The sequence below is a fragment of the Daktulosphaira vitifoliae genome, unplaced genomic scaffold, assembly GCF_025091365.1.
Source record: "Daktulosphaira vitifoliae isolate Bord-2020 unplaced genomic scaffold, ASM2509136v1 Scaffold_2, whole genome shotgun sequence".
NCBI lineage: Eukaryota > Metazoa > Arthropoda > Insecta > Hemiptera > Phylloxeridae > Daktulosphaira > Daktulosphaira vitifoliae.
Genome location: NW_026099573.1, coordinates 26,889,971 through 26,905,983, shown reverse-complemented (window position 1 = coordinate 26,905,983; position 16,013 = coordinate 26,889,971). Strand labels below are relative to the sequence as shown.

At 27.0% G+C, this 16,013-nt stretch overlaps 2 protein-coding genes across 10 annotated transcripts in view; one reads left to right on the top strand and one right to left on the bottom strand.

The window, feature by feature from the left end:
- Positions 1–2,041, top strand: part of LOC126897185 (uncharacterized) — a 13,664-nt gene extending 11,623 nt beyond the window's left edge. For 5 of the 9 annotated variants that reach the window (XM_050670577.1, XM_050670576.1, XM_050670573.1 and 2 more), the window contains one exon: positions 1,613–2,038. In XM_050670577.1, the coding sequence (XP_050526534.1) occupies positions 1,613–1,830 (218 nt within the window). In that variant the 3' untranslated portion in view covers positions 1,831–2,038. Of the gene's footprint in view, positions 1–1,612 lie in introns of all 9 variants that reach the window. The other 4 variants (XM_050670570.1, XM_050670572.1, XM_050670571.1 and 1 more) reach the window with 2 other exon arrangements.
- A 7,400-nt stretch (positions 2,042–9,441) lies between these two features.
- On the bottom strand, positions 9,442–10,684 carry LOC126897202 (uncharacterized). The gene is made up of 2 exons (XM_050670613.1): positions 10,041–10,684; positions 9,442–9,683 (listed from the first exon to the last, which is right to left on the bottom strand). Exon 1 carries the CDS (start codon positions 10,658–10,660, stop codon positions 10,043–10,045), a length of 618 nt encoding a protein of 205 aa, XP_050526570.1. The 5' UTR covers positions 10,661–10,684; the 3' UTR covers positions 9,442–9,683; positions 10,041–10,042.
- Positions 10,685–16,013: the final 5,329 nt, after the last annotated feature.

Sequence of the window (16,013 nt, the reverse complement as noted above, 5' to 3'; positions counted from 1 at the left end):
ATATATGTTTAAAGGACGCAGTATTTCCGGAACATTTTCAAAAATTAAGTTGAAAAAGTTAGTTTTTGTAAAAAAGTTGCTATTTTAAATCTCCCCCAATGAGCAGGTTAAGTGTTAGATTTTCAAAAAAATGATATCAAATGGAAGGTAAATATTTAAGGTTTTAGTATAAAAAAAAAATATTTTGATTTGTTGATTTTTCAAAAAGTTATGGAAGTTTTAAGAAAAAGAAGTGAAAAAATTTCAAAAATTAGCGATTTTTAAATTTGTAATTCTTTTAGATATTTCCCCCATTTGCGGGGAACGAGGGAATTTTTTTCAATTTTTAAGGGTAATGTCTTCAACTAGATACGATTTGTGATCTTTTGACGTATTTTTGAAAGAAATCGGTCCAGTGAGAGCTGAGAAAAAGTGGCAACAGACATAAAAAAAAAAAAAAACACATCATAGTAAAATTAATACCTTCTCCGCTTCGCATCGAAGCTAAAAAAAACAAATGCAGTTTATAAGAATAGTTTACTTAAATTTTTATAACAAAAAAATTTAAATAAATGCTTAAACAGTGGATGGTTTTGTAAATGAAAAAGTGTAAATTTAAATTATATTTTTAAGCAAGTGATGCACATTAAAAATGTTTTACAAAACAGGTTATTTGTTTACTATAGCTTATTCGTTATTACTGAAATTTATGCATTTTTATTACATAAAAAAAGAAGCTAAATTTTAAAAATTATCTAATAATTTCTTAATTAGTGACTATTCAATAGTGAACAGTATTTTCGAACATTTAAATAAATATTAACAAGCTCAGTGATGTACCAATTACATTCGTAATATTCTTATTAGTGATTAATTTTGGGAAAGAGTAGTGTGCTGATTACATCAAAATAATTATTTGTAATTATCCTATTGTAATAAAGTTTTAAAAGGCAGTACATCGAGAAAAAAAATACCACAAGTTTATCGTCCCGCTCGTGAAATTAAAAAAATATCACATTATCAGTGGGTTTTCCGATTTTTCTCGTTATGTAATCGTTAAAACTAAAAATAAATATCACAGGACTTCTAGGAAAATTTCAATACAAATTGATGGGTCACACTAAAGCGAAATTTTTTCCAACTTTGAACCCAAAGTTCAGGGGAGGGCGCGAAAGTTACAAAAAATCGAATAACCGCTCAATTTGTATGAGAATTTTGTGGGAAATACCGTGATGATATTTATTTTTTATTAAAATAAAATTTGAAGTGGGGAACCAGAAAAATCCCAATTTTGGAGATAGGAAATTTTAGTTTTTAATTTTGCTATTTTTAGGTTCTACTGAATATCATTCTACTACTTGTGACATTGAATTTACTAACACCCTGTATTTATACCAAAATTTGAATTTGAAGGTCCATTAAATAAAAAATATAGATTATTAAATTATTAAAAAAGTTGAGTTTAGATTTAATTTTTTCAGACATTCATTTTTAATACACCTTTTTAGGAAAGTTGTTTGTCAATTATCATATTGTTACGAGTATGCTTTCATATTTTATGTTATTTACCATATTCACTATATTCTATTTTATGTTAATTTTTCCAAAATATGAAAATACTATTGATTTTTAGCTGTTGCAAGTACAGACGAATCATTAAGAATATGGAATTTCCATCCAAAACTTTTATTGAATTTAGACAAATCAAATAGTACAACATACCCAGATTTCGATAAACACCTAAAAGAAGAAAATAAAACAAAACAAAGTTATACCTTAAAATATTGTCGTCATATTAATGATACAATGATGTCTAAACTCTCTTTTCATGCGTCACGTGTAATTAAATAATAACTACTATTTTAAATAATTTTAATGTATAATTCAAATTGATTTCATAAATATTTTAGGTGTATTTTTCTATTTAAGTAAATAAAATTATTGAATAGTTTAAAACATTTATGTACAAATATAATAGGTTACTTAATCTCTTATCTTTTTCCTGTATTTTTTTTTTTTAATTCTAATTTATCATATTTTATATAACGGTATTTAAATAATTTTTTTTAATTATCCATATTTCTGTCTTATTTACAAAAAAATCTTAAATAATATTAATTTTAAATATTCATAAAATTACTAAACAATTTTTTTTTATTTAACTTGGATTATTTTTATTTGTAAAATTTTATAATAAATGTGTACATTTTAAAATTTAGTGCAACATTTTTTTTGTAACCATTATTTTACTATTTTTATTGAATAACTTAATTAGATTTATTGATGTTTTTAATTGCCAAATAGTAAAATTTAACTGAATTTTGAAGTTACAAAAAAAATTATAGATTCTAAATTTTTTTATTTTATAATATAAAATATCTATTGGCCAATATATTTTCAATATTTTTTAAAAAACATTAGTCTAGGAGATCTTAAATTCTGGAGTACAGTTAATCGGTATAATAAATTAAATATGACAATATTATGCATCCTTATATTAGTTTTAAAAAAACGAAAAATGATATTACTTCAAAAGCCTATAATTATTACCTTTGATGAGAAACTGAAAAGGCATTGTATTTATCTTAGAGTTTATTTTTGTTTATTTGTTCATAAAAATTCTCAGCTTTCACTGGACTCGTTTTGTTGATCAATACGTCAAAAATAAAATACGATTGTGATCCAGTTTAAGATATCTCTTTCAAAAATTAAGAAACTCCCTTTGAATTTGGATATTAAAAAGAATATGTCAAAATTAAAATAGCTGAATTTTTATGAGAATCCATAAAAAACTTAAATATAGGAAGGGTTTGAATGAGACCTCATACACATGTTAACTTTTGTTTTTAATTTCAATTTCATACTGTTTTGAAACATCTGTGTTCATTAAACCTTAACAAATTAAAATTAAAATTTTTGTTTTTAATGTTTAATAATATCAATGATTTTACTTAAAGAATAAATCGGCTGTCAAAACAACAAAAACACAGTATTGTGAAAAAATACTTTGTGTTTTAATTTACAGATACTGTATTGCGAGGACTTAAAAATCATTAAAAAAAAAAAATAATCTGATAATTTTAAATTAATTTTTCATAGTTATCCTATTTGTAAGGAACATAAATTGAAGGGTATTAATTGAATCAAAAGTCTATTTAGGCCAGTCAACAAAACGGCTGAAAAAATTCCCAACCAATTTTTTTTTTTAAGTTGAATTAAGATATGTATAATGTACATACTAAAAGTCTCTATCGATTGGCCTTATGCTTTTTTATAGCATTGTTAAAGTTAAAAACCCAGCACAGTGGGGTCGCGGCATAGTGGGGATGTTGCATAGTTGGGTCCAGTATAGATTTAATCTGACAGTGATTAAAATCACTATCATAAGAAACGCTTCGATGCAAATCAGTAGATAGTGTTTAATTCTAAGAAATTGGTGGATAATTACAAAAGCTACATTATCTGCTAGTTTCTTATTAATACCCTGATTAAGATAAAGTATGTCGAATGAAAAAGGGATTATTAAAAAATATTATTTCTCATAAAAAAATTGTGTTGATTCGTACACTTTTCAATGAGTTATAGCATTATAAAGTTAAAAATGTAACCAACCCAACCCAACATCAACTCCTATTTCCTTAATTATATCCAGATTAGTAATTATTTTAATTATATATTATATAATTTTTATAATTAATTATTTTCAAATTATTATTGATTTTTAATATGTTAAAAGTAATCATTTTGAACCTACTTCTTTTTGTTCTTTAAAGTGAAAGTTTTAATAAAAAAAAAATGAATTTATTACCATAACTTTTAACTCAACTTGCAAGTTTGAAATAAATATTATTAAATAGAAAAAAATGAAATTGGTAGATTATTTCAAAAACAACAATAACACTTATTCCCTTAATTTTACCCCGATTTATAACTATAATATATGAATACATAATAATTACAGTAATTAAATTGAGTATGAAAGTGGTATTCAATAATATAATATTGTAATTTTTACGGAGATATTATAAAAATAAAAAGGAGTTGTATATTCATATACTTTTAATGCGTATACAAATTTAAAGGAATTTATGCAATACTTTTTAATAAAAAAATTTTGTTACTTATGAATAAATACACTAAACAAAAGGAACTTTCATCAGAAAAAAAATATACTTTTCTAAATAAACTTTTCGTGATGTTTTCAAATGTGCAATTAAACTTTTTCTATTACTTCTAAGTTTTAATATTATTACTTATTATTAAAAAATAAGTATTTACATATAAAAAAAAATAATTAAGAACAAAAAAAATTGTATTAAATTAATACTGATTTTGATTTTTAATATGTTAAAGGTAATCATTTTGAACCTATTTTTTATTGTCTTTTAAAGTGAAAGTTTTAATGAAAAATACCTTCTCAGCTTCGCATCGAAGCTAAAAAATGAATTTGTTACCATAACTTATAGTTCAACTTGCAAGTTTGAAATTGACATTATTAAATTGAAAAAAATGAAATTTTTAAGATTAATATGCAATCTGGAAATTTTATAATTACTAATTACAGTACATTTGTCAGAAAAATTCGATTTTTTTACATTTTTATCGTAATAGATAACTGAAATAGAAAGAATAGTAATCATATCCTAATAACTTTTGGTGTTTAAAAAAATTCTGCAATTGAAATATTCAGAACTTAATTAATTTTAATAATTTACTTTAATTAAATGAACCAATCAAACCAAAGTAGTTAAAAAGATTTACTCAATTGAGCATATTATCAAAAATATAATTATAATTGTAAAACTCCATCGTTAACTTCAGGTGAAACTAAAAATCATTTTTTTTTTAAATTTATGATTTATATAGCAACATATTACTAAAAAATTTGGCATATTATAGACTGGTAGTAGCACACAGAAATAGAGTTAAAAAATTAATAAATTATAAAGTAAAATTATTTACTTTTGTAGTTGAATACTTTTATCATATCAAATTTAATTCGACAATAAATAATTTAAGAATATTAAAAATTAATGATTTTAATTGTTTGTATGGACAAATCTAGTTAAGCTACTTTTTATTTGAATAAGGAATATTTTTTTGATTTTTAAGAGTAATAACTTAAACTAATCATTAACTTAAATATCATAAACTTAAATGAATCATTTGACGTATCGTTGAAAAAAGTAGGTCTAGTGAGGGTTGGCAAAATAAATCGTAGCCAAAAAAGAACCACATAGTAAAATAATATTGACATGAATATCAATTTCTTCTAACAAAGGGAGACTATAGTGATAGGATCCTTTATATTTACTGAAATTATTGAATCTAAATGAGATAAATATCAAATGATTTGAAAATTCTATTTTAACTCAAAAAAAAAAATGCAAAATCTTAGAAGTTACAGACGGAATTGACCTCGTACACTAGGCGTGTAAGATCAAGATGTTACCCATTCGACAACTGTTCGTTGTTTTTTGTTGCATGATAAAATTGGCTATTTAAGCTGACTCAAATTTAAAAATTACTTTTTCGACTTTAAAAAAGTAAAAAATGTTAATAAGTATAATATCATATGTCTTTTGCGCATAGAAGATAGGTCGTTGGGACAAATTTTTTTTTTTCATTTAGTAGTACATAAAATAAGCTTTAATTTGATATATGTTTAAAGGACGCAGTATTTCCGGAACATTTTCAAAAATTAAGTTGAAAAAGTTAGTTTTTTGTAAAAAAGTAAAATGGTAAAATTAATACCTTCTCAGCTTCGCATCGAAGCTAAAATATGAGCTTTTTTAATTTTGTCAATAAATATTTCAAGTCAAAATACTTACAAAAAAGAGTTTCGTATAAAAGTTCTTTAAAAGACAATTTTATTTAAATGAAAAAATAAAATTTTCATTTAAATAAATATTTTTCGAGTTACATTACATTTAATATGAGAACTAAAATTTATTTTGCATTTTTTCAATTTTACGGTTACTTTTTATTATGTTATACTTACATTAGACACAATATTACAAATGCAAATGTGTGTATGTGCTAGTTTATTTATTTATAGTATCATTATAGTGTAGTATATATAGGGGCGTAATCACATATTTTCCTCCTATAGGTATATAAAAATTTGCCGCATTTCATTACGTTATAGGAGAAGGCTCATTTTTATATATTCTTGCCATAACATTACAAATTATTCCTCAAAAAAAAAGTATTTTTCAAGCTAATCTATGTTTATTAATAAATCATAAATAAATTGCTTGTAGCTATTAATGTACGTATAATAAATTCACAATAAATGAAAACGATTATGATAATTATTAGAAACTCAATATGTCTTAGCAACAATAAAAAAATAACTCGCTTTTTACAAATTTGTTAGCCCTCAATATTTGGCGCCCTTTAAAATATACCGCTGTAGGCAGTTGTCTATATTGCCTACTTATAAATATGCCGCTGATTGTATATTAATATATAACAGATAGAGTAGTTAATTGATTTGACGCTTCGACACGAAGCTGAGAAGGTATTAGTTTTACTATGATGTATGTTTTTTTTAATTTTTTTTGTGTCTGTTACTACTTTTTCTCAGCTCTCACCGAACCGATTTCTTTCACGATACGTCAAAAGATCACAAATCATATCTAGTCGAAGACATAAACCTCATAAATTGAAAAAATTTCCCTCGTTCCCCGTAAATGGAGGAAATCTCCAAAAAAATTACAATTTTAAAAATTTTCGAAATTTTTTATACTTTAAACTGCTAAAACTTTATCAAAAATAACCAAATTAATATAATTTTATTTTTTAGATGTCCATTGGTATATTGTTTTTATAAATCTGACCCTTTACCTACCCAGGCACGTAGCCAGAAAATGTTTATTGGAGGGGCCAACAATTTTGGGCCTTTGTATCATTTTCCATAATTTGTTTCTCATTAAAAGCTTGTGGGGGGCTCCCTCCACTCCTCCTTAGACAGTATCCCATTTTATGAATCTTACAAGTTCAAAATTTGTGTTTATTTTTAAAAAATTGGTGGATTATTCAAAAAGTTACATGATCTGCTATTTCCTTATTAATATCCTGATTAAGATAAAGTACGTCGAATGAAAAAGGGATTATTAAAAAATATTATTTCTTATAAAAAAATTGTGTTGATCCATACATTTTTCAAAAAGTTATAGCATTATTAAGTTAAAAATGTAAAATACAAAATCGAGAATTTTCACACAAAAATAGCATTTGGTAGCCATTTTGACCGTGAAGACAAAATAAAGTCCGAAATTTTTTTAAATAAAAAAGTACATTACATTAGCTTTAATTTAAAATATAAATAAGTGTCAGATTTTCCGCAACATTTTAAAATTTTTAAAATAAATATAAATTATAAACAATGTAAAATTTATTTTATTTAAAATTAATAACAATTCTTGCTTTTTTTTAGTCATATTTTTATTACTGTTATTTAGAGCACGCAAATAACAAATTAACAAAAAAAAAAAAAAAATTACTTATTGTAACTACTAAATTATAAAAAAATAAACAAATTAAAGATAAGATTTATCAAAAAATTTTTCATAGAGTATTACTCTATCGAATTTTGTAATCAACTAGATTCTAATCAATGCAGATACTTGGTAGTTTGTTATAATTTGTTGGACTAGAGTTAAAAAAAATTTACCTACAACCACGTTTGGAGTAACTGCTACTCAATTTATTATTACGTCTAGAGCGTTATCTTTTTCAAATAACGTTTTCTATGAATATAAAAATGAAAATACAGCCATAATAATAACTGTATTACTCAATAGTAATCACAAATTAATAATAATTTCAATGTATATAAGGCCTAGCACGTTTTTGATAATTCGTAAAAATAATTGAATTTTAAATTTGGGGGGGGCCGGCCCTGGGCCACATTAAATCTAGGGGGGGCCAGGCCTACCCATGTCTACGTGCCTGTACCTACCCACGAGGGGAATTCAAAATTACAACTTTTTCACAAAAAATTAACTTTTGAAAGTGTTCCGGAAACTGACACTTTTATATATATCTTAAATTAAAGTTAATGTAATATATTTTATTATGGAAAAAAAAATGTTGGACTTTATTTTGTCTTCACAGTGAAAACAGACATCAAAGTTAATAAAAAAAATAAGATTTTTGTAAAAAAATTCTTTTTTATATTTTTAATTTTATATTGCTATAACTTTTTGAAAAATGTATGGATCATTATAAGTTTTTTGAAATAATTAGTATTTATATCCTTTTTTCATTCGACATACTTTTTTTTTTAATAACACCATTTCCCTTTATGTATTATAAATATTTATATTCATATATTACATTTATAAATAATAAAACTTATAATTAATATATAAATAAGGAAATAGAAGATCGCGTAGCTTTTGGAATAATTCATTATTATTTTAAAATTAAACGTTATCTACAGATTTGCATCGAAGTGTTCTTTATGATAGTGATTTGAATCACTATTAGATATCATTATACTTGACCCAACTATGCCACGTCCCAACTTTGCCGCAACCCACTATGCTAGGTTTTTTTTTAGTGGCTTTTTTAAATCCAACCAAACGCTAAATTGTAAATTTTCAAACAACAATTATATTATGTCAATTGCCACCGGGATATCTCGTAATGATAAAGTTAATTATCATAAAGCGTATGAAATCGGTCTTTTTCTTGTAAATTCAATGGTGGGTAATTCAATTCCGCCATTCTCCAAAATTACTCCTTCGTTAACTGGCCTAATCTTATATTTTATACGGATTTAAATACATTTTTAGAATAATTATAAAATCGTATTCTAAAATACGATTTTAGAAGAAATATTTTAGCTTCGATGCGAAGCGGAGAAGGTATTAATTTTACTATGATGTATNTTTTTACATTTTAGCTTCGATGCGAAGCGGAGAAGGTATTGTTTTACTATGATGTGTTTTTTTTTTTTTTATGTCTGTTGCCACTTTTTCTCAGCTCTCACTGGACCGATTTCTTTCAAAAATACGTCAAAAGATCACAAATCGTATCTAGTTGAAGACATTAAAATTGAAAAAAATTCCCTCGTTCCCCGCAAATGGGGAAATTATCCAAAAAAATTACAAATTTAAAAATCGCTAATTTTCGAAATTTTTTCACTTTTTTTTCTTAAAACTTCCATAACTTTTTGAAAAATCAACAAATCAACATAATTTTTTTTTATACTAAAACCTTAGATATTTACCTTTCATTTGATATCATTTTTTTGAAAATCTATCACTTAACCTGCTCATTGGGGGGGATTTAAAATGGCAACCTTTTCACAAAAATTAATTTTTTCAACTTAATTTTTGAAAATGTTCCGGAAAGACTGCGTCTTTTAAACATATATCAAATCAAAGGTTATGTTATATACTATCAAATGAAAAAAAAAAATTTGTACCGACACTTTTTCTTCTACATTTAAGGGGCACACCTAGTGTGACAACCTAAAAAAAGGCCATTTTTGGGAATTAAAAAAAAAAAAAACTAGTGAATCCATCTATTTAAAATTTTGAGGGTATATTTATACATGTTTTGAGAATACACGGTAAAATTTTTGAAATAAAATATTAAATATTTTTGAAATGACACGCGATCTCCGGCGGCGCCAAAAAAAAAAGGTCCTACACTGCTGGAGTGATTGCAGCCTTCTCCGTTGATAAAACCTAAAAAAAAAAATTCTCGTTAAACTAAAACATATTGTCTGTACGATGACCCTCGGGCGAACAAAAAAATCAAAAATTAACAAAATGGCGGCATTTTGAAAAAAAAAGTTAAATTTTTCCCAAAATTTTGGTCGATTTTGGCCTGCCAAAATTCGATTTTTGATCAGATCAAAAAACTGGAGGGTCATCGTATGGAGAACTATATAGAGGAGATGCAAAAAAAAATTTGATAGCGATCAGATCATTTGTCTCCGAGTAATCACTCCAGCAAATTCGAAAAATGCTGTTTCGAGAAAAATGCGTTTAAAGATAAAATGATCGTTTTCACTGTTATAAATGGATTAAAATCATACTTACAGCTAATCTGCTATTCCAGGCCCATATAATTCACCTTCCTCTTCCTCAAAAAGTGCTTGTTGAGCTGAAGAAGCTCTTCTTCGAGATGATCGACCCTCTTTTGAACAAGCCCGTTGGCGATGATCAGCGATTCGTAGTCTCGTCTCGTCCTTAAGAGCCGTATAATCTCTTGCTGCAGGTCCAACTTTTACTCCCATTACATTAAATATCTTTAAAATTGAGGAGTAACCGTCATTGAATATTGAAGTTGCAAAAAAATTTGCTAATTCAATAGTTTTCAATCCATTATGAAGGTGCTTTGGTGAAAAGTGCCAAAGTAAACCGTTGTAACTTTCATTATTGTTTTGAGTATTACTACCTTTGCATCTATCAAGCAATTCATGCCGAGATAAATCTTCATAAATAGGCTTTAGACCTTTTTCAACTTCTGGATCCAGTGGGAGGTAATCGTGCTTAAACTTACTCAACATTCCTTCAGCTTCCGCGCGGCGATAAGCGCACCAACTTTCTGCGCCTTCTGGACAATTATCATGGTTTGGTTTCTCATCAGTTGAACACAAATGATAAAACGTAGCCCAGATTGCTTTATACATTTCGTCTACATTATCTTGATTTCTCATAATTGCCAAACCGTAATATTTTTGAAGTTTGTTTATTAAATTTACAGTTAACTTTTGCATTTTCATACTTTTTCCTTCTAACTTCTTATTGGTTTTTTTTTAATTTCGGCAACGTGTGCCCATTCTTTTTTTCACATGTAAATAGCATTCTAATTTTTGAACCGGAGTATCATAAGGATTCAAATCTAGTAAACCTTTATGAGTGGCGCTATCACCATCGCCAATATAGCGAGAATATTTTACGCCATAGTTACTAATGGAACGACCAAACATGTCTTTTACACTATCTACTTCCATTTTTGAGGCAGATCCCTTATGATTAACATCACATTCTTCTTCGTGTAACGATGACCATTCTTCGTAAGCTTCAGGATCGCTCTCTTTTCTTTTTTCCCAAAAAACACAACTCTGGCAGTAAGTAGACTTCACACATGAGTCAACAATTTTTTTGCTGTATTTTCCTGCCAGCGTAACTACTCCAAAACGGGAAGTATGACCACGTTTTTTCCAGGTACCGTCCCCGCTAACAGTCAAATTTGTCTCTGAGTTTTCTTCTTTTGATGTAAGCTCTTTTTCTTTATTTACAGCTTGTTGCATACTTAGTTTACAAACGGTTTCGGCTGCAGTCCATACATTTGTGAAACATCCATCAAAAGTTTGATGATAAAATTTGCTTGCTAGATCCATTAGTCCGCAAAAAAGATTGATCCCATTTATTCCGACTCCCAAAAGACGCAACACAGCAACAAGACGTCTATTTATTTCGAATGCGTTATCAATCATTGGTCCAGAATTGATGTACGAATTACCACATTCACAAATGACAGCTATTTTAAACCCCAGGCCTCTTGGACTTGCTTGATTAAAAGTAATTTCCTTGAGACAAGTTTTGCACACCACTAAATTGCTGATTGTACTAAAAACTGAGACAAACTGTAGAATACAATATCCATGGGAAGGGTCAATCACAATATTCTCGTCATTATTATGCAATAGTTTCTTTGCAGACGTACTTGTATTCGCCGTAGATTGCTCAAATGTATGTTGGTTTCCAGTAAATTTTCGTTTTCTTGTTCTTGATCGGTATCTGGGAACATCGTGAGTTCCTTTTTTATCTGAATAGGAAGATTGTTCACTCATTTTAGACTAAATAAAACGCGCTAACTTACGAAGTACTCGATACAACAGTCATAATAAAACTAAATGTATCTGGCTCCGAAAATACGTGACGTCGCAGTAAACGAAAAATATACCGAAATAATTATACTTATATATTTCTGTATACCTGGAGACTCACAATAGAAACCGGAATCGTATTACAAGGGTTGGAAGAGACAGCAGACTCCGAACAAAAGCTCAGGTATATCCCGTAGCCAATGCAACTATCTAACTGCCGAGCGGCTACTCTTTTAAATGGCTGTAACTCAAAAACTATTTAAGATATCGATTTAAAATTTTAGTATGTTATTTTTAAAGGTATAACCTATCAAAATATGGAAAAAAAAAAAAATCGATTTTTTGAAAATTTCACACTAGGTGTGCCCCTTAAACGGCTGCCGTAGTTAAAAAAACACTATTTTTGTGTTAAAATTTTCGATTTTAAATTTTCAACTTAAAAATGCTATAACTTTTTGAAAAATGTATATATCAGCACAAATTTTTTTTTTCTAAATACATTATAAGTACATCTTTCATTTGACATACTTTTTATTAAAATTGGACAATTTCCCCTTATATAGGGGGCGTCCAAAACTTGAAATATTGTAAAAAACATAGATCTTTTTCAACTTAATTTTTGAAAATGTTCCAGAAATACTGCGTCCTTTAAACAAATATTAAATTAAAGCTTATTTTATGTAATATAAAATGAAAAAAAAAATTTGTCCTGACGACCTATCTTCTATGCGCAAATGTCTACCATATTAAAAATATGCTATTTTAACAAATTTTTTTTTTTAATTAAACACTATCTACAGATTTGCATCGAAGCGTTTTTTATGATAGTGATTTTAATCACTGTCAGATATCATCTATACTGGACCCAACTATGCCACCACTCCACTGTGCCACCACCCCACTGTGCCGCCACCCCACTGTGCTGGGTTTTTTTTTTAATTCAATAATAGGGCTGATCATTAGTGCAATCAGTAATTTCTGAAGGGAGGGTAGAATTCAACAGACGAGAGAACCATTTTTAACTATCCCTTTAAATACTACCTGCATTGGTTAGAATATGGTATAATATTACAAGTGCTATAGTCAGGGCCGGATTTAGACTTTTGGATGCCCGGGGCAAATTTATTTTTGAGGCTCCTAACAGTAAAATAATAAAAAAATACTCATTATCGACGTAGTTAAGGATAAAAGTTTTAAAATTTCCAAATTTGCACTTTATAACTATTTACCTAAAACGTGTTTATTTCAAGTTTGAAACACTGCTGTTCATGTAACACAAATTTCAAAATTCATTTAAAGATAGCAATATTACATAAATTTATTAAACCTTCATAATTTGAAGAGTAAAAATAAATATAATAATCTTACAATTAAATTTATTAAAATTTTTAAATTCAACCTCCATAGCAGCTACATTAATTATAAATTATAATAAAAGTTTAATTAAATTTAATACTTTAAAATTTTTATTGGCAGTAGGTAGTAAATAGTACAATTAAAATTATTTAAATCAAAAATGTTAAATAAAAATATATTTTTATAAATTTGGTATATAAATTATATATAAACATTTAAAGTTTCAAATTTTTTATTTAATATACATGTATAATACACAAGGCATTACAAATACAGGTAGCTAATTGGTTTTTTATGACATCGATATTAGCAGGTACACAGCATTGTTATTATCAATGGTGGTAAGGCACATTGTTGTGAGTTTATAAATACACTAACTAACAATAAAATAGTATATCTATTGATAGTCATAATTGATAATAAACAATCCGTGACTGACAGCTATGTCATAAAAATCATACATGTATATTAACTAAAAAATTTGAAACTTGTTTATATATAATAAACGAATAAAGTTATCTTAAAAATTACAGTGGCATCTACTATTAAATTAAAAACTCAAACATTTTATTAAATTAAAAATATGTGTTTCCATTTAAAAAAACAAAGTTGACCCCATTACAAGGCATAAGGGATGAACTTAAAAAGTATTACATAGATAATAATTCGAGAATAATGTGTAACTAAAGATCACAAAAAAAAAAAAATCTTTAAATATATTTATTCTATAAGTAATTGAGTGGGTTATGATATAAAAATCACTCTGTATACTAGAAATTCCTCAGAGAGTATCTTAAATATAAGGGGTAACTGGTCAACTAGATCCTTCTAAAGGTATTCTGTACCATACAATTGTAAAAATAAAATCAATTTTTAAATGAAAATCAAGGGCAAAAAAATATTGACACCAAATTTAAAATTAATTAATCAATTAAACTGGAAAAATTACCTATACATCGCCTAAAAAAAAATCATTCCACAAGCCACTATCACATAAACTGAACAATACTACACAATTATAACACATTTTTTACCTACATTGAATGGAACTTACAATATTTATTTCGGGAGTATTCAGTCTTCGGAGTTTTCAGCCTCCACTCGGCACACAGCGTATTTTAAATTAAAAAAACAAAAAATAAAAAAAGTCAGTACAAGGGGGTCGCGGCACAGTAGTAACGTGGCATAGTTGGATCAAGTATAATGATATCTGACAGTGATCAAAATAACAATAAAAAAAAAAAACGCTTCGATGTAAATCTTTAGATACTGTTTAATTTTAAAAAATTGGTAGATGATTACAACATCAACTTCTATTTCCTTAATTATACTCAGCTTAGTAATTCTTTTAATTACATATTATATAATTTTTAAAATTAATTGTTTTCAAATTATTATGATCGGCTAGTTCCTTATTAATATCCTGATTAAGATAAAGTATGTCTAATGAAAAAGGGAATATTAAAAAATATTATTTCTCATAAAAAAATTGTGTTTATCATGAAAATGTAAAATACAAAATCGAGAATTTTCACACAAAAATAGCATTCGGGGGCCATTTTCACCGTGAAGATAAAATAAAGTCCGAAATTTTTTTTTTTCATAATAAAGAATATTACATAAGGTTTAATTTAAGATATATATAAAAGTGTCAGACCTTCCGGAACATTTTCAAAAGTTAAGTTGATAAAGTTAATTTTTTGTGAAAAAGTTGTCATTTTAAATCCCCCCCTGTGGGCGGATAAAGGGTTAGATTTACAAAAAAAATATACCAAATGATAAGTAAAGATATCAAGCATCTATAAAAAAAAATTATATTGATTTGTTAATTTTTGAAAAAATTATGGTAGTTTTAAGTAAAAAAAATTTCGTAAATTAACGATTTTAAAATTTGTATTTTTTTGGAGGTTTCCTCCATTTACGGGGAACGAGAGAATTTTTTTCAATTTTTGAGGGTAATGTCTTCGACTAAATACGATTTGTGATCTTTTGACGTATCATTGAAAGAAATCGGTTCAATGAGAGCTGAGAAAGAGTGGTAACAGACACAAAAAAAAAAAAAACATCATAGTAAAATTAATACCTTCTCAGCTTCGCATCGAAGCTAAAACCCAACAAAATTACGCACACGATTACACGAAACTTAACACACATATATGGAAAACGCAATAGTTCGATCACTGGGCACTGAACGTTTGAATTAGCTGTTGGTAGTGTGTTTATTCCTTTATTCCAACTTTGATAGGTACTAAGATGTTTATAATAAAAAGGATAACCAAGATACGTGAAAACAAAATAACACAACGACGGACGGCCTGCGCTAATCGCTATTATAATATGGTATCGATTCGTAGAAGTCAAAGTCACGTCTTATCAAACCCGGGGTTTCCAGGCACTATCACCACGCTGTTTAATAATAAATGACATAATTACTCGAACGTTTATACCAATTTACTAAAGTATTATATTGTATTTGCAGTATGCCCCAATGTCGTTTTGTTATCATGTGACGTATATCGGTATTAATTTTGCAGACCAAATTATATAAATACAAAACAATATTTATTTTTTAAAGTTGATTTTTTCATAAGCCGAGGGTTAAAAAGTTTAAATTTTTTTTTATAGTATTCGGCATCCGGATGCCCCCAAACATCTGCTGCCCGGGGCAAGTGCCCTTAAAACCCTCCGTCAAATCCGGCCCTGGCTATAATGTATTCAAATTTTAAAAATCTACAAATTATCTATGAAATTACTTTAAGGAATAAATTTGGTAATCAGTTATATTCCTACATGGAATTTTAAAGCATTATTTAAAATTAAA

Coding starts and splice junctions, on each gene's coding strand:
- LOC126897202 (XM_050670613.1), bottom strand. CDS start 10,660: ATGAGAAATCAAGATAATGTAGACGAAATGTATAAAGCAATCTGGGCT.